At 34.5% G+C, this 22,965-nt stretch overlaps 1 protein-coding gene across 1 annotated transcript in view; it reads right to left on the reverse strand.

The window, feature by feature from the left end:
• Positions 1 to 22,965, reverse strand: part of LOC135136009 (uncharacterized) — a 147,620-nt gene that overhangs the window by 41,787 nt on the left and 82,868 nt on the right. The window contains exon 4 of the mRNA XM_064065125.1: positions 15,646 to 16,242. Within this exon, the coding sequence (XP_063921195.1) occupies positions 15,646 to 16,242 (597 nt within the window). The remainder of the gene's footprint in view (positions 1 to 15,645; positions 16,243 to 22,965) is intronic.

Genomic DNA, 22,965 nt, shown 5'->3' on the forward strand with positions numbered 1-22,965 from the left:
GGAATCCACCATCTGATGTCTTAATCGTGTTTTTGTTGGCGAAAAAATTCAATTTTAGAGCTAGCAAAGTTTCTTTTACCGTCACGCCGCGCTTTAATAAAGTGGGTAATTAAGAGACCGAATTCGGCGTTAACTGAAAACTGAATATCTCTCACAGTTCTTTGATGAATTATTCAAACTCGACGGATAAATTTGCGTAATTGGAATTTTGATTTGTCCCTCGGAGAGCATCAATGGGGCCTCAAAATAACGTCACTTTGTAATAATTCCTTTCATCCATTGTTCTCCGCAGAAAGCGGATTCCTTATTAAATTTATCTGGTGCTGCGAGTTGAGACCTGAAAAATCGCAACCATAACTCTAGACTAGCGTTTCCTTTTTCGTAAACGCGCAATCGATTACGGCTTACGGCCCTTTAACTCTAATGCCTTGTAAATTTGCATTCTGGCTAAATATTTATAGCAACTCGTATTGTTTCAGTGGTAATCGAGTCATTTTGCGCTTTTTGCCGAGAGGATTGTCAGCCTTGATGTAAATCCACGTTGAATTATTAATGGATCTTCAGTGTCTTAAAGTTTCCAACTTTCCAACGAGGTAAAATAATAAAATAAGTAATTCCAGCTTTTAGTTGATTCCTCGCCTCGTAAAAAGTCGGGAATAATAAATCACGTTACACAACTCTGACGTCACTTGAAAGCTACTCGGAGTGTTGTTAACTTTGCTGAATGCGAAAAACTAATGTATAAGATATTCATTCTGTTGACAAATCGAGGAAGTGTGCTCCAGAGAAATGACTTCTTTTCAAAGATGTTGATATTAATGACAAAAGATGGAAAGTTGTACATTTATGAGCTTTCCATGCTTCTACATCAAAATCAAACTTTTTTCGTTTTAAAAAATTTGCCGCTGTTCATGTTATATCGAGCTTCGGGGAAATATGGCAACACTGTCTGACTGAAAATTTCGTACACTAAGAATCGGCAATTTTGGCCGGAGCTGGTCAAATAAAGCCCGAAAATTAATTTCAGTTAGAAAAAATGCCACTACCTCTATTAAATTAGGTGTTGCCTCAGCGAAATACGGCAACACTCTCTAATAAAAAATTTTCCATCAGCTATTTTATATCGAATGTCGCTTCGGGAGAAATATGGCAATACTGTATATTCGACAATTTCGTAATTTCTTAAGAATCGTTGGCCATTTTTTCCGGAATTGTTAATTAATTTATTATATCGAATGTGGCTTCAGGGAAATCTGGCAACATTGTCTAACAGAGAATTTTCCGTAGATTAAAATCTATGTTCTATCGAATTTCGCCTCGGGTAAATATGGCAACACTGTCTATTGGACAATTTCGTATCTTCTTAAGAATCGGTGGCCAATTTTTCCGAAATTGTTGAAATAACGCCCGAAGAAGAGTTTGAATTTTGTTTAAAATTTGCCATTATATATGCTATATCGAATGTCGCTTCGAGGAAATATGGCAACACTGTCTTAAGAATCGTCGGGAATTTTTATGGAAGCTGTTTAAGTAAAGCCCGAAAACGAATTTCAAATTAAAAAAAAAAATGCTACTATCTACATTACATTAGATGTCGCCTAGGGGAAATCCGGCAACACTGTCTAAAAAGAATTTTCCCTAGATTTAGGACAGTGGCCATTTTTTTCGGAGTTGCTCAAATGAGATCCGAAAAGGAATACCGAATTATAAAAAATACCACTATGTATATTATATCGAGTTTCCTATTGAACAAATAAAGGCAACACTGTCTAACAAAGAATTGTTAATTAATTTAATTGTGAATTAAAAAAAATTGCCACCAACTATTTTATATCGAATATGGCTACATGGAAATCTGGCAACATTGTTTGACAGAGAACTTTCCGTAGATTAAGAATCGATGTTATATCGAATTTCACCTCGGGTAAATATGGCAACACTGTATATTGCAGACTTTCGTAACTTTTTAATAAATTGGTGGCCAAATCTTCCGGAATTGTAAAATAACACCGAAGAAGAGTTTGATTTTTTGTTTCAATTTGCCACCATCTATGTTATATCAAGTATCGCTTCGAGGAAATATGGCAACACTGTCTGGTAGAATAAGAATCGTCGGCAATTTTTATGGGAGCTGTTTAACTAAAGCCCGAAAACCAATTTAAAAAAAAAAAGATGCTGCTATTTATATTATATTAGATATCGCCTCGGAGAAATCCGACAACACTGTCTAATAAAGAATTTTACATAGATTTAGGACCGGTGGCCATTTTTTCCGGAGTTGTTCAATTAAGATCCGAAAGGAATTTCAAATAAAAAAAAATACCACTATGTATATTATATCAAGTTTCCTATTGAGCAAATATGGCAACACTGTCTAACAAAGAATTTTCCTTAAAGTTAGAATCGTTGCCATTTTTTCCGGAATTGTTTATTAATTTAATTGTGAATTAAAAAAAAATTGCGACCAACTTTTTTATATCGAATGTGGCTTCAGGGAAATCCGGCAACATTGTCTGACAGAGAATTTTCCGTATATTAAGAATCGATGTTATATCGAATATTGCCTCGAGTAAATATGGCAACACTGTCTATTGGAGAATTTCGTAACTGCTTAAGAATCTGTGGCCAATTTTTCCGGAATTTTTTAAATAACGCCGGAAGAATAGTTTGATTTTTTTTTAATGTACCACCATCTATATTATAAAAAGTGTCGCTTCGAGGAAATATGTCAACACTGTCTGGTAAATTAAGAATCGTCGGCAATTTTTATGGGAGCTGTTTAAGTAAAGCCCGAAAACCAATTTCAAAAAAAAATTGCAGCCATTTATATTATATTAGATGTCGCCTCGGGGAAATCCATCAACACTGTCTAATAAAGAATTTTCCGTAGATTTAGGAAACTGGGCAATTTTTCCGGAGTTGTTCAAATGAGATCCGAAAAGGAATTTCAAATTAAGAAAGAATACCACTATGTATATTATATCGAGTTTTCTCTTGAGCAAATATGGCAACACTGTCCAACAAAGAATTTTTCTTAAATTGAGGATCGTTGGCCATTTTTTCGAAAATTGTCAATTAATTTAATTGTGAAATAAAAAAAATACCACCAGCTATTTTATATCGAATGTGGCTTCAAAGAAATCCGGCAACATTGTCTTACAGAGAATTTTCCGTAGATTAAGAATCGATGTTATATCGAATGTCGCATCGGGTAAATATAGCAACACTGTCTATTGAAGAATTTCGTAACTTCTTAAGAATTGGTGGCCAAATTTTCCGGAATTGTTGAAATAACGCCGAAGAAGTATTTGAATTTTTTTTTTAATTTTCCACCATCTATGTTATATAGAATGTCGCTTCGAAGAAATATGACAACACTGTTTCGTGGATTAAGAATCGTCAGCAATTTTTGTGGAAGCTATTCAAATAAGGTCGGAAGACAAGTTTGCTGCATTATAACAGGAAAATACGGCAACACTGTTAGGTAAACAATTTTCTATAGATTTAGAATCAGTGGCTCAAATAAGGCCCGAAGACGAGTTTAAAATTTTTTAAAAATATTTGCCGCTGTCTGTTATATCGAGTATCGCTTTAGGGAAATACGGCAACAATACAGAATTTAAACAATTAAAATATATTACAAGTAGAAGCACAGACAACGGCACGAGGATGTATTAATAAGGATCAAAATTGAAACGAGAAAATACAAATTATGCCGTAAAGTTCCTTGACAAAATATTTATTAACAGGAATTAAATGAACAATTTAAGCAAGACTTAAAATAAGAAGCTCGAGAAATGTTTCGCGTGGAGTAAGTTACAAGCAAATTCAGGTGTAGCCGGTGGAAATACGTTTGAAGTTTCGATACTTCTGCGGCAAAAAAGGGCAAAAAAAGCAGACAAGGCGATGAGTCAATTCCGTAATTAACGAAACACATAATTACTTTATGATAAACACAGTGTGAATTAGTGAGATAAAGCTGACGATAAATCAGTAATTAATATTTTATATTCACAACTGATGGATATGCATATATAAATAGGCAATAAACAAGTATTGTAATTGGGATGTTGATTAATATTGGAGTTCGGCCATTAATTTTAATAAATCCGGTATTAAATCTAGAACTTTTGCTTGAGTGTATTCTCAGCCCCTTGACGATAGCCTCGATATTTTTTTTTAATGTTATTACATTTGTGAAAATCTCTGCCATGATTCAGCAAATTGTTGGCCATTTCGAGAATCCCCACAAAGCTGAAGCTAATTCACATAAAACTACTCAATCCCCCGCCACTTTTTGTTAAATGCAGGCCCGTATAATCACAATTACAGCCTCCCCATAATCCACAACTGAGTGACGTGCCACGCCCCGCTTTCACATTTCGAAAGCCTCAACTTTTTCAAAATTTCATTACAAACAAGCGTCGAAGCGTAGAATCCCAAACAAAAGCTGTCAGTGATTCCGGACTTATCCGGAACGGTGGCGTTTAGTTAAACGTCAGCTGAACCCACCCTTATCGTCTTAACTAACGACGTCTGTACTGCCCGGAATGCACAAGAAGGCTGTCGTTGGTGCGTGTGTCCGCATGATTTACACACTCTATCTCCTACAAGTTTCCTGAAACGTGAGAAGTTTATTTCATAGGAATCCCGGCTGATGCTCCGGAATTATTGTTGTTATATTTGTTTGGAAATCGCGCCTAGAATTTCGAAGAAAGTTTAAACTGGCAAAAAATTCATTCGCATAGAAAAATTGAACGCGTCTTGTTTAAGGTGCGTTATAAATTCGGAATATTTTTGTGATATATGGGCGAGGCGCGAATTTTACTGCCGCTATAAATTTCCAAAATTAGGGGGTGGGGCGGCGCAGAGGGCGAACTTGCGGTGGGAATCGGCCTTTAGGCAATTGCAAATGGGGCCACAGCTACTTGTTAAGATAACAATTAGACTCGGAGAGAAATTGGCTTTTAACCATTATAAACACAGTATCAGCTGCGCGAATGGAGTTTCGTTGACTGCTGTGTTTCATTCCGTGGTTTTCACTCTCTTATAAATTGTTTCAGCCAGCGGTGAATAAGAACGCTAAGTAGTGCTAATTTGGCTTTAGGTCCTAAATTAATTCATTCGGGTATTAAAATTATAAATTATGGTTTGGAAAATAATCGATCGCATTTATGACACACAGTACGACAATTTATTAGAGATGTACCGACTACAGTCGGCCGACTGTTTATAAATGCAACAGACAGTGGTTTTTTTTTTCTATTTCTCTGACTACCTTAAAAACTTGTTTTATTTTAATAAAAGGAATAACTGAAGTTTCTTTTTTTTCCAAAAAATGTGTTAAATTTTTTTGGATAATTTTAACATTTAATTTTTTGTAGTAACTCAGTACAAAAATAAAGAATAACACAATTTAGGGCAGTTTATACAATACTTAACCAATTTTAACCACTTTTTTGGAAAATTTTTGGAAATTTTAAATGCGCTTTGCGTGTTTATTGGACCATATATCGTGACGGCGATTTCAGAATCGTAACTAGCGGAAGATTATCTACACTTTGACACCAATTTTCGGTCGATTAAACTAATTTTAACCGGTTTTGACAAAGCCGACTAGTCGGCCGACTGCAGTCGGCACATCTCTACAATTTATCCTTTTTCGTCCTTTTTTATATCGTCGTCTATGTAAAAGTTGTAAAACAAAACACTTTCAAGCATTTTATACTGATTCGTTCGCCACTGTTACTGCAACTGCGGCCTTTACCATCCACCAGAGAGTACCTAGAAGTTAAGCGACCCTTACTACTATGTTCTACAATCGATTTTAGAGAGCTGCCTTGCACGTTAGAATAATAATAATTTATTTTCCAATAAGATGAACCCAAATACAGGAAAAAGTTAATAAAAATATTACATACAGGGTAAATATGGAAACAGTTTAATATCTCGAGAACGATCAAAAATGAAATTTGGGCTATTCTTACAAAATACTTAAAGTCTACTTTCTGTAATTTTTTTAAACTTTAAATTTCATTTGTTTTCGAGATGCAAGACCAACTTGATTTTTTTAATAGAACCACTAGTGAAATCGTCAATTTTTTAATAGAAGATTTTTTTTTCGAATTCAGAACTGTAGTGTATACACTTTTTTAACTAAAACGCAAACAACATGATACCTTTTTATTATGAATAAATTCGAAAGTAGAAAAATGTAGTTCGCTCTGAAAAAAAAATCAGTGCGCACTGAAAAGCAAACTTCTACATCCAGGTTTAAAAATATTTCAATAAAACACTACAATGCACCATTAACAGAAACTGAACGAATAGAAATCTTGATGATGATAGGCTTTTAGCGACAGACGTCGAAACAGCATTTTTTAATGAAACTGATTCCAGTCGAGAACAAGTCTTTAGGTCGACGGTTTCAAAAACATTGCGCAGATTTGACGAAACTCGTAATGTTAGAAATCGTCAAAGAACCGGAAGACCAAAAAATGTTACAAATGACGAGAGCTGTTAATATGATGTTAGATGCAACTGAAAATCCAAAAACAGTGCAGCAACTGGCATTAAACAACAATATGACTGGAGGCTCAGTCAAAAAATACTCAAACGGGAAAAGTATTATCCATACAAAATTCATTTACTACAAGAATTGAGTGAGGATGAATTTTGCGAAATCATGGCAAACAGATTAGATCAGGATGGCAATTTCATGAACCAATTAGACAAATATTTCCCAACTATGAAAACCAAAATTTACCTGCAAAGTTATTCTGGTTCCAACAAGATGGAGTACCACCTCACTTCGGACGTCAAGTACGGCATTACTTGAATGAAACTTTTCCTGGAAGGAAGATAGGACGAAGGGGAGCAGTTGAGTGGCCAGCTAGGTCGCACGATTTAATTCCACTTGACTTATTTCTGTGGGGTTATGTAAAAAATCGACTTTATGTTAATAGACCACAAAGCATCGAAGAACTCCAAGAAAGAATATTAACTGTGATTGCTGATATTTCTCCTGATATTCTAACAGATTCATGTAAAAACTTTGTGCAACGTATTTACTATCGCCAGGAAGTAAATAGAGAACATTTCGAAGATTTTCTGCAAAATTATTGTTTTTTAAGTGTTAATTAAATGTGATTTTTTCAATAATGTAATTTTTTATTTAAATTTTTCAAAAATCTTTATTTCAGTTTATGTACCCTTAGTATAATTTTTGAATAAAATGTTCTACTCCACAGGACGATGACAGACGATAGTATTGTGAAGGCCAGCTACGATATTTTGATTTTGACAATTCATTGTACCATGTTGACAAAAAATAAAATGTATGCGTCACATCTCTGAATTCAGAAAAAAACGCCCGATTAAAAATGAAACATTTGATTACCAGTACTATTTAAAAAAATCGAGTTAGCCCTGTATATCAAAAACAAATGAAGTATAAAATTTGAAAAAACTGAATAAAATAGAGTTTGAGTGTTTTAGCGACAGCTCAAATTTTCAAAAAATTCAACAAACCGTTTTCGCGATATTCAACTACTTCCATACTTTTTAGCCATGTTGTATAGAGTATAGTTAATTTTTCATAATCAAGCATTTGGTGATATTTAGATATAACAGGTTAGCTCTACACAACAATTATAAAGAGAGATTAAATCATTTTCTAAGATAAGATAATCATCTATGTTATTTATTTGCCGAAGAATTTTCAGATCATCAGCGAAAAGAAGTTTTTGAGATTTAATCGCTGCTGATAAATCTTTGATAAATATTAAGAAAAGCATGGGACCCAAGTTAGAGCCTTGCTGGGCTCCTGACTTAGGTACTATACCGGGTGTCTAGGAAATGGCGGATTAACTCTTTCGAAAAAAAACCTAATTTTATAAAAGTAAAATTGGCAACACTACACACACCCAATGCGTGGATACCTCCGACTTACTTTCTGATTTCTTAGTAACGATGGTGAGTTAAATACACCTTTTATTTTTGTTAGGACAATAACCAAAGCAACCAGAATTCATTAATCGTTGTGCATTTTTATCAATAAAACAAACTGTTATTTTTCATTAATGAACAACCAAAAAAAAAAAATTAAAAAGACATTTATAAATTATAAACAAACATCAAACCAACAAAAGAACAATCCATTAAAGCATAACCAACTAAACACTAGAGAAGATGCTCAAAATTCCTGCCTTATGCATATAAGTAAGCTTGTAATGTTTCCAAATTGTGATAATTTTTTGTAGAAGTTAATCATCAGTCCTTTCTAAGATAAAAGATTTTGGCAATGACATACCCTCTAAGAAAAGAGAGGATGGGTGGGTGGGGCTAGTACCCGCCAAGATAAGACTGATTTTGGCAAATGACATACCCTCTAAGAAAAGAAGGGTAGGTGGGCGGGGCTAGGACCTGCTACGAGAACACTGATTTTGGCAAATGAGATCCCCATAAGAATATAGAGGGCGGGTGGGCGGGGCTAGTACTTGTTAAAATAAGACCGATTTTGGCAAATGACAAACCCTCTAAGAAAAGAGAGGGTGGGTGGGCGGGGCTAGTACCTGCTAAGAAAATAGTGATTTTGGCAAATGAGATACCATCTAAGAAAAAGGAGGGCGGGTGGGCGGGGCTAGTACCTACTAATATAAGACCGACTTTTGCAAATGACATGCACTCTAATTAAAGAGAGGGTGGGCGGCTGGGGCTAGTACCTGCTAAGACGTACGACGTACCCTTTAAGAAATTTAATTAAATTGTTATAAGAAAAGATACTAGCTGCTTCAAAGCACTTTCAAATTCTTTCCAAACAGGAATTATCTAGACCCTCAAGATTGTTTTAAATTTTCAAAAAAAAACGGGGTCCCAAAATTAACTCAAAAACAGGTCAGGTCAGCATTTTCCAAAAATAGAACACCAAAGTCCATCCAAAAAAATGGTAATCGGATAATAATTTCCGGTTAGAAATGAACTCGCAAAGGGGGGAGAAGACATAGTTAATCTTTTTGCGGATTATTTCTTATCGGTTTACACAAATGGGAATTACACAAAGACAACATATGAACTTGACCAGAACACACAAGTAAATGATGTTGGTTTAAGAATCAGTATACGTGAAGTTTTTGAACATATTTGTAAACTACAACGGTCGTGTAATTCTGGACCAGATGGTGTCCCTAGCATTGCTTTAAAAAACTCAAAATTTTCACTCAGTTTACCTTTTTATATTTTATTTAAAACTTTTTTGGAGCAAGGCATTTTCTCATCATCATGGAAATGCAATTATGTTATGCCAGTTTTCAAATCGGGGGGTATGCAGTCAATAGGCTATTCCGAAGTTACTGGATTCTATTGTTACAAGTCAGTTGCAGTAGGCTTCTTCTTCTATAATTTCAGATAAACAACACGGATTTATGCCCAAGAGATCCACACTATCAAATTTACTTGAATACACATCATTTATAAATGAAGCTTTTTCAAATCGTTGACAAGTCGATTTTGCTAAAGCATTTGATCACGTCAGCCATAACTTATTAATTATGATATTATGAAGCTGGATAACCTTGGTTTTCGAGATAACACGATTAAGTGATTGTCGTCGTTTCTTTTAGGCAGGAGTCAACAGGTCCGTATTGGTAATTTTATATCTCGCTCATTTGACATGCGCTTTGGTGTTCCGCAAGGTACGCATTGTAGACCTGTTCTTCTTCTTTTGTTTTCAAATGACTTAGTACGTCATTTAAGGCATTCTAGTTATTTACTATATGCTGATGACTTGAAGATCTTAATAATGCATTAAGTCGGTGTAAGAACAATTTGTTACCGTTGAACTTAAAGAAATGTTATATTATTTCCGTTTCCAATATTAAAACGCTGTACTGTTCTTTTTTCGTTCTCATTTAGAATACTGCGGATCTGTCAACATTGTATATAGGTGACGAATTTTAACAAATTTAGACGCTAGGTATCAATATTTTATTGGCATGTGTAATTTTTTCTAATTGTAATATCCACATTAATTAATTTATCAAAATAAGTTAATGATATGTTGTTGTTAACCACTGTTAGGAATTAACTATGTTCTGTTTTGATTTTTCTTTTCTCTTTAATTGTTTTTTTGTAAATTGGATATTTCCGTTAATAAATTAAACAAATAAATAAAAAAACAAAACATTCTTTTAAATAATTTGCAAACGAAACCTTCATGGGCCCTCAAAATAATACACCATAGGTAACCAAGAGTTTCCCGATTTAAAAAAAACGCTGCGGCACTCAAGACATTGTCAAGTTCATAAAAAATAAAACTAAAAGCTCAAAAGATTTTTTCATGTTCATTCAGCAACAAAACACCAAATTCATTTAAATTTATACAGAAATAAAACACCAAGGGACCTAAAATTAACTGCGTAGGGTTTTGAAAACTTTGACAATTTTTGATACAGCAAACATTTTTAACTGCTTACTCGATTTTTGCTGATTTGTACTTTCGCTTTATTTCAGGCAAACATTGTTGTTAAATGGAATTTTATCAAATTATTACAAAAACAACACAACCATATCTTTGTACATTCTAACTGAACTGGTAATTAAACATGGTCATGGGTGGAAGAAATATTAGAACGTAGCGGAGAGTTAATCCGCCATTTTCCAGACACCCGGTATATTTATAATCAACATTTTTGTACTCTACTGATTGGGTACGATTGATTAAATATGATCTTAATATTTCAGTTAAGGCATCACTAATTCCAAATAAACGAAATTTGTGTAAAAGAACATAATGATTAATGCGGTTAAACGCCTTAGCAGAGCCGGTATAAACCATATCGACTTGAGAGTATGCCATTTTGCAAAACTCGGTCTTATCTTAGCAAGTGCTAGCCCCACCCACCCCACTTCTTCTCATTTTAACGACTAATTTTATTTCTATTCAGTATAAAATTATTCACTGCATTCAGATCGGATAAAATCAATCACTAAAAAGGAGACAGGGTGGGTGGGCGGGGCTAATTATGTTCTTCTGTCGAGTGGGAGTGGAAACTAATAATAGAATCTGTGAAAAAATTAATAAAAGCAGTAATTGTAACTTTTTTTTGTTATACTATTTGCTATAAAATTTATTCCTTATTTCAGAAGAAAAAAATGAGAGAACGGGTGGGTGGGCGGGGCTAAGTTTAACTTTTTCCTACAGTCTTTTATAAGAAAGCGATAGCCCCACCCAGCCACCCTCTCTTCATTCCAGTGACTACTCTTAATATTGTTCAGTCTTATCTTAGCAAGTACTAGCCCCGCCCACCCACCCTTTATTTTCTTAGAAGATATGTCTTTTACTAAAATCAGTCTTATCTTAACAGATACTAGCCTCGCCCACCCGCGCTGTTTTCATTCTAACGATTTTATTTGTGTTCAGTATAAGGTTCACCTTTCATTCAGACTAGATAAAATATATATCATTGAAATGGAGGCGAGGTGGGTGGGCGGGGTTAATTATATGTTTTTTTATAGTGTGAAAACGGGAACTAATAGAACGTAGGCTGTTAAAAAAAAAAACGAGATGCTAATCGTAAGTTTTTCGGTATACTGTTTTGGATATTTCATTCTACCCTATAAAATTTTATTGGCAATAATGAGATGGACAGTAATACAATAGCAAGAGATATTTACAACTTAAAGTTGCCGCGTGCCGGAATTCCGACCCTATGCGTATTGTCTTCCCAGTTTAAAGTGGTTTTTATGATAAGTTCATTGTGTCGAAGTTGATAATGGTGACAATGGAGTAAATCCCTAGCCATAAATAAGAAACTGGTCGGTTCCTTACAGGCCGTACTTTGTTATGCAACTCATATTGTCTGTCGTGGGGTAATAAAGAGGTAATAATGTTTATTATCTTGTCATAAAAACCACTTTAAACTGGGAGTACAATACAACTACGTGATAAATGTTTTCTGACAGATTCGGATGAACTGCGCCGTAAAAACTTCTTACTATTGTACTAGTGTCCGTCTCGTTATTGTCAATAAAATTTTATAGGGTAAAATGAAATTTCCAGAACAGTACCATTTGCTATGAGATTTAGATTTATTTCTAATTTCAGAAGAAAAAAATTTATTGAACGGATGGTGGCGGGGCTAAGTTTAACTTCTTCCTACAGTCTTCTATAAGAAAGCAATTGACCTACCGTAACCTGACCTGCTCCGACTTCTCTATTGTCTCAAATAAACAAATTTTAAAAATTTCTGTGAATATAAATAAAAACCACAAAATACATTCTTCAAATAATTGTATTTTGTGAAACAAAAATTAATAATAATTTCCTTTTTTATCTACAAAAATTTTATACCGACTGATTTTGACGGAACTGTAAAAATTGCTATATGTCGATTGGCGATTTTGAAAAACGGTAGGAATTTCCAAAGAAACGAAGCCGAAAATGGCTTCTGGATTATTATCTAATCTACAAGAAAATGTCTACAACTAATGTTTGAAAATGTCAAAAGTGCCAAAATCAGTCACATCTTATCAAATCCTAGCCCCACCCACCCACCCTCTATTTTCTTAGAGGATATGTCATTTACCAAAATCAGTCTTTTCTTAGCAGACACTAGCCCCGCCCACCCGCGCTGTTTTCATTCTAACGATTTTATTTGTGTTCAGTATAAGATCCATCTTCCATTCATACTGGATAAAATATATATCATTGAAATGGAGGCGAGGTGGGTGGGCGGGGTTAATTATATGTTCTTTTATAGTGTGGAAACGGGAACTAATAGAACATTGGCTGTTAAAAAAAAGAAACGAGATGCTAATCGTAAGTTTTTCGGTATACTGTTTTGGAAATTTCATTCTACCCTATAAAATTTTACAAGAAAATGTCTACAACTAATGTTTGAAAATGTCAAAAGTGCCAAAATCAGTCGCATCTTATCAAATCCTAGCCCCGCCCACCCACACTCTATTTTCTTAGTCAGTTGCATCTTATCAAATACTAGAATCCAAATTCTCATGGAGAAACTGGGTAAAACACGCTAAATTAGTAATGGTGAATCTGCTTTGCACAAAGCCTTGTTGTGCGTCAGTTGTTCTATCAATAAAAAAAATTGATTCGCATGTTTTAGAGCAGTTAGAAAAAATTGAAATATTTAGGTCTATAATTTTCCAGATTTGAAAAATACCCTTTTTTCAGAGCAGGGCATATTCCAGCTTCCAAATTTCTGGAAATGGGCAGTTAACATTGAACTGAAGAAAATCAACAGTGGTTTAACAAAAACTGATCAACAATCTTCAATGCAGGTATTCGGGCAGTACCTGCTATAACTTCGTCTTTCAGTATTTTTATTAAATCTCCGATATCTTTTTCACAGCAAGAGGTATTTTTTACAAAATTAGAATTGACATCACTTGGAGCCTTATTTGGAGTCAGCATAAACACTGAAGAGGTAATCCCAGGAAGCATTAACAACGGCTGCAAATCCTTCAAATACCTCAACTAGTAAATTTTTATTCTGTTCGGAATGCGTGATTTTTTTTTGTTTGTACATACCACAGCTTTTTTGGATTAAATTCGGTATTTTTTTCGGTTTCACTAATATACTTCTTCAAAGATTCAGAAATTTGTCTTTTTATTAATGTTCGTACTTTGCAATAGGGTTCAGAGGAATATTGAGTATTATGTTTTTAATTTTTTTCTTAAAAGAACTTTTTTTCCGAACGAATCTAACAGTAAATGTGCACGATGCAACGATTTGAAAAAAATACTGGTCGATAGCCCTCTTCGACCTCCACAAAGGCATCACTCAATAATAACTTTGAAGTGATCTGGGGAGATATTATAAAATAAAAACCAATTTGCCATGTTAATGCCCTATGTCTAGACTTGGGTGCGGCACCCTGTATAATACAATCCGAAAATGAGCTGCCTGATTAAGAGAAACCTTAATTCCAACGATATCGATACTGGTAACTGACTTAGTACCTGAGTCCATATTTAGAATTTCAGAGACAAAATTGTTTTTAAGGGCAATTAAAACGCCTCCACCTCTTGTGACTCCTGGTATATTGAGACCGCCCCGATAAACGTTGAAATCTGATGGGAACAGCTCACAATTGTTGATAACTTTTGTTAGCCATGTTTTGGTTAAGCATATTAAGTATATCATAAACAGTAGTAACTATAGAGTTGTATAAATTTGTGACCTTAGATCTTAGACCACGTACATTTTGATAGTCGCAGAATTGTTGCCGTATTTGAGTAGAATTAAATAGTTTAAATTAACTGGATTACTTGTCGATTGGATTGAATAATTTTTGGTAGATCCTGGAAATATTTAAATATCAAATTATTCTCACTGTTGGCCAGTGCGTCAACTATACGTTATCAAAATTTCCCACATTTATATGGATAAAATTCTTTCAAATCCAGCCACGACTTGTCACTGTGTCACCACAATAAAACACATTTAAGCTCTAAATCGTATAAAATCTTCCGAGATTTCAGTTAAAACGTTGTCAGTCATGTCTTTAAAATTCCAACACCGAGCCCTTCACCTGCCGTAAAAATGCCCAACACCTTCACAAAGTAAATTACGTGCCGCGAATCCCAACATATCGATATCTCTCCTTGGGTCCGATTTAATTCGAAATTTTGCAGATGACGAATCCGGGGAAGGAAACTATTAGTAGTTGGGTGCAACTCCGGAAACGCGCATGTGACTCCGGGCGCAATTCCCGTTACAACTTTATGTTATTGAGGAGCGGAACCGTAATTGACGTTCCGCCAGACAATTTTCATTTTAATGGCGATGAAGTTTGAAAAAGAAACTTTTGCTCGCTCTGAAAATATGTGCTTTGAATTTTCCATTATTGTTTGTCCGAAACTTGCTCCAACCCCCGAGCCTATAATTCATCTTAATCAAGTTCTTACGTTGACTTTTTGTAAATCCCCAAAACGACCCTAAAGTTGAGTCCGTCGTAGCGTCCATCGCTTCATCTCCTCTTAACCCAGATTCTGAAGATTACGTCGGGCGCGTTTCCAGGTTGAGATGACGTATGTAAAGGTTTGTTTTCAGTGACCCTTGTCAAAGCTGGTTTTTGCTTGAGCAAAATAACCAAACTCAAATTTATATTCTAGACGCAATTTGTAGCTGACGCGACGCCTCTTAAATTATTCAGTTGGGATGGTAAAAGTTTGGTGTATATTGCGAATCTGCAGGTCGGAAGTTGTGTGATTAATTAAAGTATCTCTCACCACTGCAAAAAGAAGCCTGCTAGTGCTCTAATAATGAAGTATAACTTTGTATCGAAATTATTTTTAGTATTATTTAAATTCTTACGATAATAATACAACACTCACCTTGAGAATTTATAAAGTTGCATACTTCTAAATGAAATCTCTAAATTAGGTCATAAAGAAAATTGCAATAAATAATTTATCTACTACGTTGTACAAAACTGAATCAATCAATCCGTATATCATTAAGAAGCCTCGCGAATAGCGAAGACTCAAACGCGCGCCCTGACGTGTTCCAGATCGAATAGACTTTTATTAGACGTGAACCTTTAATTAAAGCAAAATTTTTTTGCTGTGCGCTGCTAAATTTCATACCTTGACCTTATCGCAAAAATCGATGTACCGCCTACCTTCCAAAATTGTTGGAGAAGTTGAACTCCCTCGCCCCCAGCGGTTTCCAGCAGCTGGTGGTGAGCTGCCCCTTGGCGATACTCTGTAGCATCCACAAAGGCGACCTCCTCAGCACCAATTTGAGGGTAGCTATCAGAAGCCTGACAGCTCCCTTGACCAGATGTCTGTCCACCCTGACCGGAAGGGGCTTGAGACTGAGCAAACCGGCCGGAAGTTCCCCTTTGTACTCACCATCCACAACACTAAATAAACGTTGAGATCTATCGTTACGATCTTTGAATTTAGAACTTTCAACGCCATAATTACGATTAAACAAAAGGAACTGATCGTTTTTTAATAAATAATTCACATGCATATCACTGATATCACTTTTAACTACACTACGTTTGTATCGATCCTCTGGCAGTCTGTCTTTTTCGCTGATGTTGACGTCCTCGCTGACGCTGATGTTGGCGGCGGTGTCCACCCACAGCCACACGAAGTGGCCGTCCATCATGTTCAGGCGCCTGGCGTCGTCCAGGATGCGCACCGCCGAGGGGCGGTCGCTCAGCAGCACCACCACGCCGCGGGTCGACCTCGAGATGTCGGCCAGTTTCCTGAAGAAAAAAATACACTTATTTATTGATAAAAATACACAGTGTGCCGCATACCATGCATCAGGTTTGCACTACGTGATCAAAAAGTTTGCCGCTTCCTGCCGCTTGTGTTAGTCGTGTTTATTACTCTCTTGATACGTTAATTATAAATCGGATAAACATTTGTTGGTGACAATGTAACTAAAAGTCACACAGTTTGTTCTAAATTGAGGGCGTTGCAATACAATTTTTATATAAATATTTATACATACGTGTGTTTGATTGTGTTCTGGAGATCAATAGTTGTTCCAAAATTAATTAAAATCAGAATAAAATAATAATGGCTGATCGTAATTAAAATTAATGGTAATGGTTTAACATAACTTTTTATGGGCAACACGTGCCCATCACGATGTGATTTGATATACGTGTTAGCAAGCTACTAACTTTTTTGTGAGAAAAATGGATTTGATTAGAAACCGATTTTGAAATAATATTAATATTAACACTTAATTTAAAAATTAACAATAATTATGAAACAATGTAGTAATTAGAAAAACAACACATCGAGTGGAAACTTTAGCCAAAAATGCGAAACTGAAACCTTACTTAAATAATATTAAGAAGTAAAAATATCAGTGGTACTAAATTAGAATCCTGAGGAACTCCAGATGTAAGCTAACATAATAGCAGTAAGATGTTACCTGAAAGGTTTAACTAATGACAATAATAATTTTGATAACAGAGAGGACAAAATCCAATATTTAAAACCCCTCCCTATTCAATATTTCCCGGAATTCCAAGAATCTTCTTTCAGTTAACTAAGGATATTGTTTGTCTCATATGGTGCCTAAGTGGTGCTTAATAATTTATTATTAATGGAAATTTGTCTAATAATACCAAGTTCACTCTCAAAGGCTTCATGACTTAAGGGAATGTGTAATAATCTAAAAAATAAAGTAACACCATTTTAAACATGTTTCAGTTTCGTGTTGGGAAAAGAAGACTAGATATGTTAAAAAAAGTGCAAAATATAAGCCCCGCCCACCCACCCTCTTCTCAGTTCTGATGAATTTTTCATTCGTTGTAAAATCCAGATTTGCCTACAAAAATTTACTAATCTCCGCCAACAACAGGATGACGTCACGTCAAAAATTTACGTTGATACATATTATTTAAATTTGATGAAATAAGATACGCTTGCACTTGTATTGAGTTTTTAACCTATACATCCAGATTTTTGGAAAAAAAATGAAAATTTTATAATAACATTTTGCAATTTAACTTTGAAGCTGTGAAACTGAATACTCTGGACTTTAAAGTTCGTGTAAATATCGTTAATCAAAATATACCCGTTTACTCCCTCCCAAAAAGATCGATGACGTCATCTCAAAATTTTGCAGAATAAATCCTATTTAAGATAAGCAAAATATTGTGGCTCCATACGTGTGGTTTATCAAAGTGAACATAGTTTTTAGAATAATTTTTCTGAAACTTTTATATAACGTTGAATCAGTTTTTTTTAATAATACCTGATCACTTATGAGTTACGTATTTCAATTTCCCGATTTTTCAATTTTTCAGCTTATCGATTATTCGATTTATCGATTTCTCGATCTATTCATATTTCACTTTCTCAATGTTTGAATTTTCTGACTTTTCGTTTTTTCGACAAGTACTTCAAATTTTCGAGAATTCAGTTTATGGAGAATTCTCGATTTCTCATTTTTTGATTTTTCAGTTATTCGGTTTTTCAATTTTTGGATTTCTAAATTTTACATTTTTGGTTTTTTGGAAGTATAGTAATCGAGTTCATCGACCGGATTGTCATTTTCATATTCTCTTGACGTGTCATGGCCCCTAAAGCACGAAAAAAGTGGTCTCCCGTTTCCGTCTGTCTGTTTGTCTGTCTGTCTAGCTGTCTGTCTGTCTGGTGTCTGTATCCATTTTTATTAGACAAGTAATCTCCGAAACCACTGTACCGATTGTTGTCATATTTTGTATGTACATTAGGAATATCATGTAGAAGTTTTTCTTAAATTTTATAAAATAAGATACTCCTGCACTTGTGGTGTGCAAATCTGTGTCGAATGTTCACCCTAAACATCCAGAATTTTTGCAAAAAATTCAAAACTGAATAACATTTTGGAATGTAACTTAATTTGAAACTGCAGAACCAATTGCTCTGAAATCTTGTAAATATTTTAAGATTATCGTAATCATGGTACATCGTTAAGCAAAATTTATTCGTTTATCCCCTCCCAAAAAATTGATGACGTCATCTCAAAATTTTGCCGAATAAATCCTATTCAAAATGTACAAAATATGTATGATGAAACTACACTTGTGATTTATTACTGCATTAAAAGTTTTTAAATTTCTTATACAGGGTGACTCATAAAAATTAATGAATTAATTTTACTGAAAATTTGGGAATACAATACTGTTATCGTTAGTATTACCCTGCACCTATCCAAAGTGATTTAAGTATCTTTCCAAAAATGTTAATGATGTTATCACAAATTTTTATCAAGGGAAAACTCATTTGGAACGTACACCCAGCACGCTTCTTTACATTTACTTTAATGTTACATAAATATCTTTATTTTAATTTATAATTTTTCCCATAAAAAAATTAAACTCGCAAAATCAGGTTTTATAATTTTTCCAAAAAGCTGGATTTATTTTATTGTATTTAAGGGGCGTGGGAACTTCTGTCGAAAATACTTGGACCAATTTTTTGATGTTACGATTTCCCGATTTTTAAGTTTTTTAATATTTCGATTTTTCTAATTTTCGATTTCTCAAATTTTCAACGTTTCAATTGTGGGATTTTTTAAATACCTGGATTTTACAGTTTTTCGATATGTTAATATTGCAGGTTTTTCGATTTTTAATTGTTTCAACTGCTCGATCTTTCAAGTTTCGACTTTTCATGGATTTCGATTTCTCGGTTTTTCAGTTTTTTGATTCTTAAAATTTTTTATTTTTCGATTTTTCGGTTTTAAATTTTTGTGTTTTTCAATTTTTGAAAATTTCGAATTTTAAAATGTTTTGATTTCTCCATTTCTGGATATTTCTCGATTTTTCAGTTTTCCGATTTGACACCAATTGTCAGTCATTTGAACCCATTTGAGACATTTTTTTGGAAACATTTTGAAAATTGTATATTAATTTTTCACGTTCACTTGAATAGATGTCTTGACGATGACTTCAGATTCGTAACATTTGACACTTGTTCTCAGCCCATTGAATCCATCTTAACCATTTTTTGGAAAAATTTTCAGAATTGTAAACTCACTTATACGTTTATTTTTTTGCGGGAAATTATCTACAATTTAACAATTCTCAGTCGTCCACAAAACCTTAGAATGCGAGCGCAGCGAGCACGTTCAGGTTGGTAGGGTCTGTTCCACTTTGGTATTCACAAAAATTTTCAAGATTTACTTTTTTAGACACTAAAAAATTCTCTCATTAATATAATAATTTAGAGCATAACACCTGAATTTGCTCGCTGCACTCGCATTCTGAATGTAATTTTTCTAATTAATTTAGTGTCATAAAAACATTTACGAATGGTCAGCGAGCTTACTTAGTTTTTATTACAATAATTCTGGAGATCTCTTTGTGAAAGTAAATTACTCTGAAAAAATTCAACACGAAAATGTGAGCGTAGTACAGGATGGTGATAACTAAAGAGGGGATTTTAGGTTACAAAAATCCAAAAATAGGCCCCAAAATAGGCCACATGAAAGTACAAAAAAGGCCTTAAAAAAGACAAAGTAGGCACTTTAGGCAATAACGTTTTATTAATAAAATTAATTATGTTATTTGTTTTGTCTTTCCGAGTGTAAGCTAAGGAGATACTGTAATAGGGTCCATCCGGAGAATGGCTACTTTCATGTTATATAACCTCTAGAGTTCGAAAAATAGATCTCGCGTTTCCGTCTGCGGTTTATGAATCCGTTTTGATTTTCAACATTCAGGTGTTTGTAAAAAAATATCTAAATTGCAGCTCATCTTTTTTCCTCCTATTAATTATTTAGCTTCTCGAGGACACTAACGAGTCACTTTAAATAACACTTAAACGTGCTCGCTGCGCTCGCATTCTTGATGAAACTTACCGTAACATGGTCTCATAAGAACGTTTACAAATGAATCGTCAATGAAGCTACCTATAATCCCAAATTTTTCAAAAAATCTGTACTTATTCGCCTGTATTTCGGGCGCAAGTCAAGTTATATCTAAATAACTTTAGCAAAGCATAATCGAGGAAGTAGAAATATACTGTGGAGACCGAATTTGAATTAAAATTTCGCGCAGAAAAAAATTAACAGCGACATGAAATCGCATTTGAATAACTTGAATTTGAAAAAAAAATCAAGAAAATCGTTGAACATAGGTAGCTATGTGCACGTTTAGTTCTTTTCTGGTAGTTATTAGCTCCTAGGCATCTTCTTGGTAGTATCTAGTGAGAGGCTTGGTAGACGTTGGCTGGCTTGGTAGATGAGTCATTCTGTTAGGTGGAGCGTCACTGTTGTTTTGGTTTAGTGAGTGAAAACACGCGGTAAGGAAGCTAGGTTAAGTTTAGTTGGTTTGGTAGTTAATAAAAAAGAGAGAGCCTTTGTTTAACGAAAATTAATCGTAACGACGATGACGCCACAGTTTCCCCAACACGCGTAGCTAACTCTTGCGGTTTTTCCAAGTGGAAATGGGCGAATTTTCAACGACGCTAACACGTGGTGTTAATTTGTTTTATTGTTTGTAAATTCACAGTTCATGTTAGGATTGTAATCGTTAACTAGTTACAACACAATTTAACAGTCAGGAATTTGTTTAGATCAAGTACTTACTAGGAGATTTCATGAGATTCACTTACTCAGGACTCATTACTTGTTTGTTAAGTTATGAATAAGGCTTCATGATGCGTATACTCAAGTATATTATAACACTTCTTAATTCCTCACTCAAGATTGCTAATAGTTCATTTACGACAGTTAAATCAGTCTAACGTGGCCCCACTCTGGGAAAAGACCGGAAAGTGCGGTAGATTCATAATATCGTCGACTAAGGTACGGGGGATTAAAAAAAAATCTCCCCTTAGACAATTATTATCATTACATCACCGAGACATTTTTCTCGCAACGTTGAAAATTATATCACCGAGACGCACATTTCTCGCAACGCTGGATACATTTTGTGTTGTTTATTTATCATGTGTTTTGTTTGGGATAAACTGGGAACAGTGCATAATATATACTCTCAAAGCTAATGGTTTTAAATAACCAGTCACTTGGATCAAGACATCAATTAATATAATGTAAACTCTTTGTTTAAATCGTTGATAAAGTATGGCACAATTTAACACCAGGTAAATTTTTTGTTCTCGCAGCGACCATATTGAACGAGTATTTTCGAACCGAGTACAAGTTTGAACGGTAAAATCTCGTTGAACAAATTAACAACATTGTGGGTCATGTAACACGAACATTTTATTCCTTTGATTTAGACCATTATTTGCACAACGCCACAGGATTGATCGCATTTCTGGGAGACATATTTTTGACGCACATTGTTTTTGGAACGCCGCATTCGTCCGACGCCATTTTAGACCTCCAGATGGTCTGCTTGGTTTTTTGTTTATGTGTTTGTTTGGAGGGAAGGTACAACAATGGCTCACAATGCCGCTGAATAACTTCACTTTTTAAAATTTAACCACTAACTCGAATAGACATAAAATATTAATCTCATGTAAATTTGTTAGCTTTGGAATTTTTCACCTCATGCAATTTTTATTATCTCGCAATTTTAACTTCAGTAATTTTCTTTGTTGTATAATTTAGATTGAACGTAAATTTTTTATGCTCTGCTGTTCCTAACCTCACGGAACTGTTTATCTGCACACGTTTTTACTTCACACCAGATCTTTTTTTTATTTTTGTTGATTAATGTTTCCATCATATAAATTGTCTGATGTCCAATCTTAATCTCAGATAAGAATTCTTTATTGTGTAAAATTTAGCGAGAGTGAATGGCGAATGTAAATGTTGTTTATTGCTCTTTTTTGGAAACTTTAACACTTGTTCGGTTGCTTGTTAATATTAGAGTCCTTGACAGTGAACATTTAAATTGGAATTGAGGTTAAATAACACAGAGCATGTGGCGTAAGCGGAGTGCGCGGTTCCTTATCGAGGTGACGGTCATGCCATTTCCACAAAAGACGCAGGCCTAGGATAGAAGTCGGGGGGGTCGGGATGACGTGCGATAGAATAAAATCACCGTCGTGGGCAGGAGAACAGCCACAACCAGGAGTCCCAAACTCCGCTTGTGCTACAACGCCCGAGTTTTTTTTATTAAAATTTTGTTTTCTTGTTGACTGTAATAATTTTAAATTTGTCGCCACACGTCTGTAATAACTTGTGTATTTGCATCCAGTTACTTTAATTCAGATTTTTCTTTGTTTTTATTAAATTTGTAACAGTCTGGCTTTTTTTTTTTCTCCGTGGAAGAACAAAGGATTTTGTGTCCTCCGTATATTTTGTGTTTTATTTAGCGGTACTTTTCTAATCTTCTCGCATCTGAATGAATTACGCAAAAAAAAACACACACAATGTTGGGTTCCATTTTGTTAGACGATCACAGCCAAGGCCAAATTTTTTAATTTTTCGCGGGTTTTCAAATTTTGTTCACATGTCAATTTAAGGCGGGACGTTTGGGTTATCACAATACGCACAATATAAATAT

The sequence above is a fragment of the Zophobas morio genome, unplaced genomic scaffold (genome assembly GCF_036711695.1).
Source record: "Zophobas morio isolate AGI-343-1 ecotype UQ-CSIRO unplaced genomic scaffold, CSIRO_AGI_Zmor_V1 ptg000004l, whole genome shotgun sequence".
Taxonomy (NCBI): domain Eukaryota; kingdom Metazoa; phylum Arthropoda; class Insecta; order Coleoptera; family Tenebrionidae; genus Zophobas; species Zophobas morio.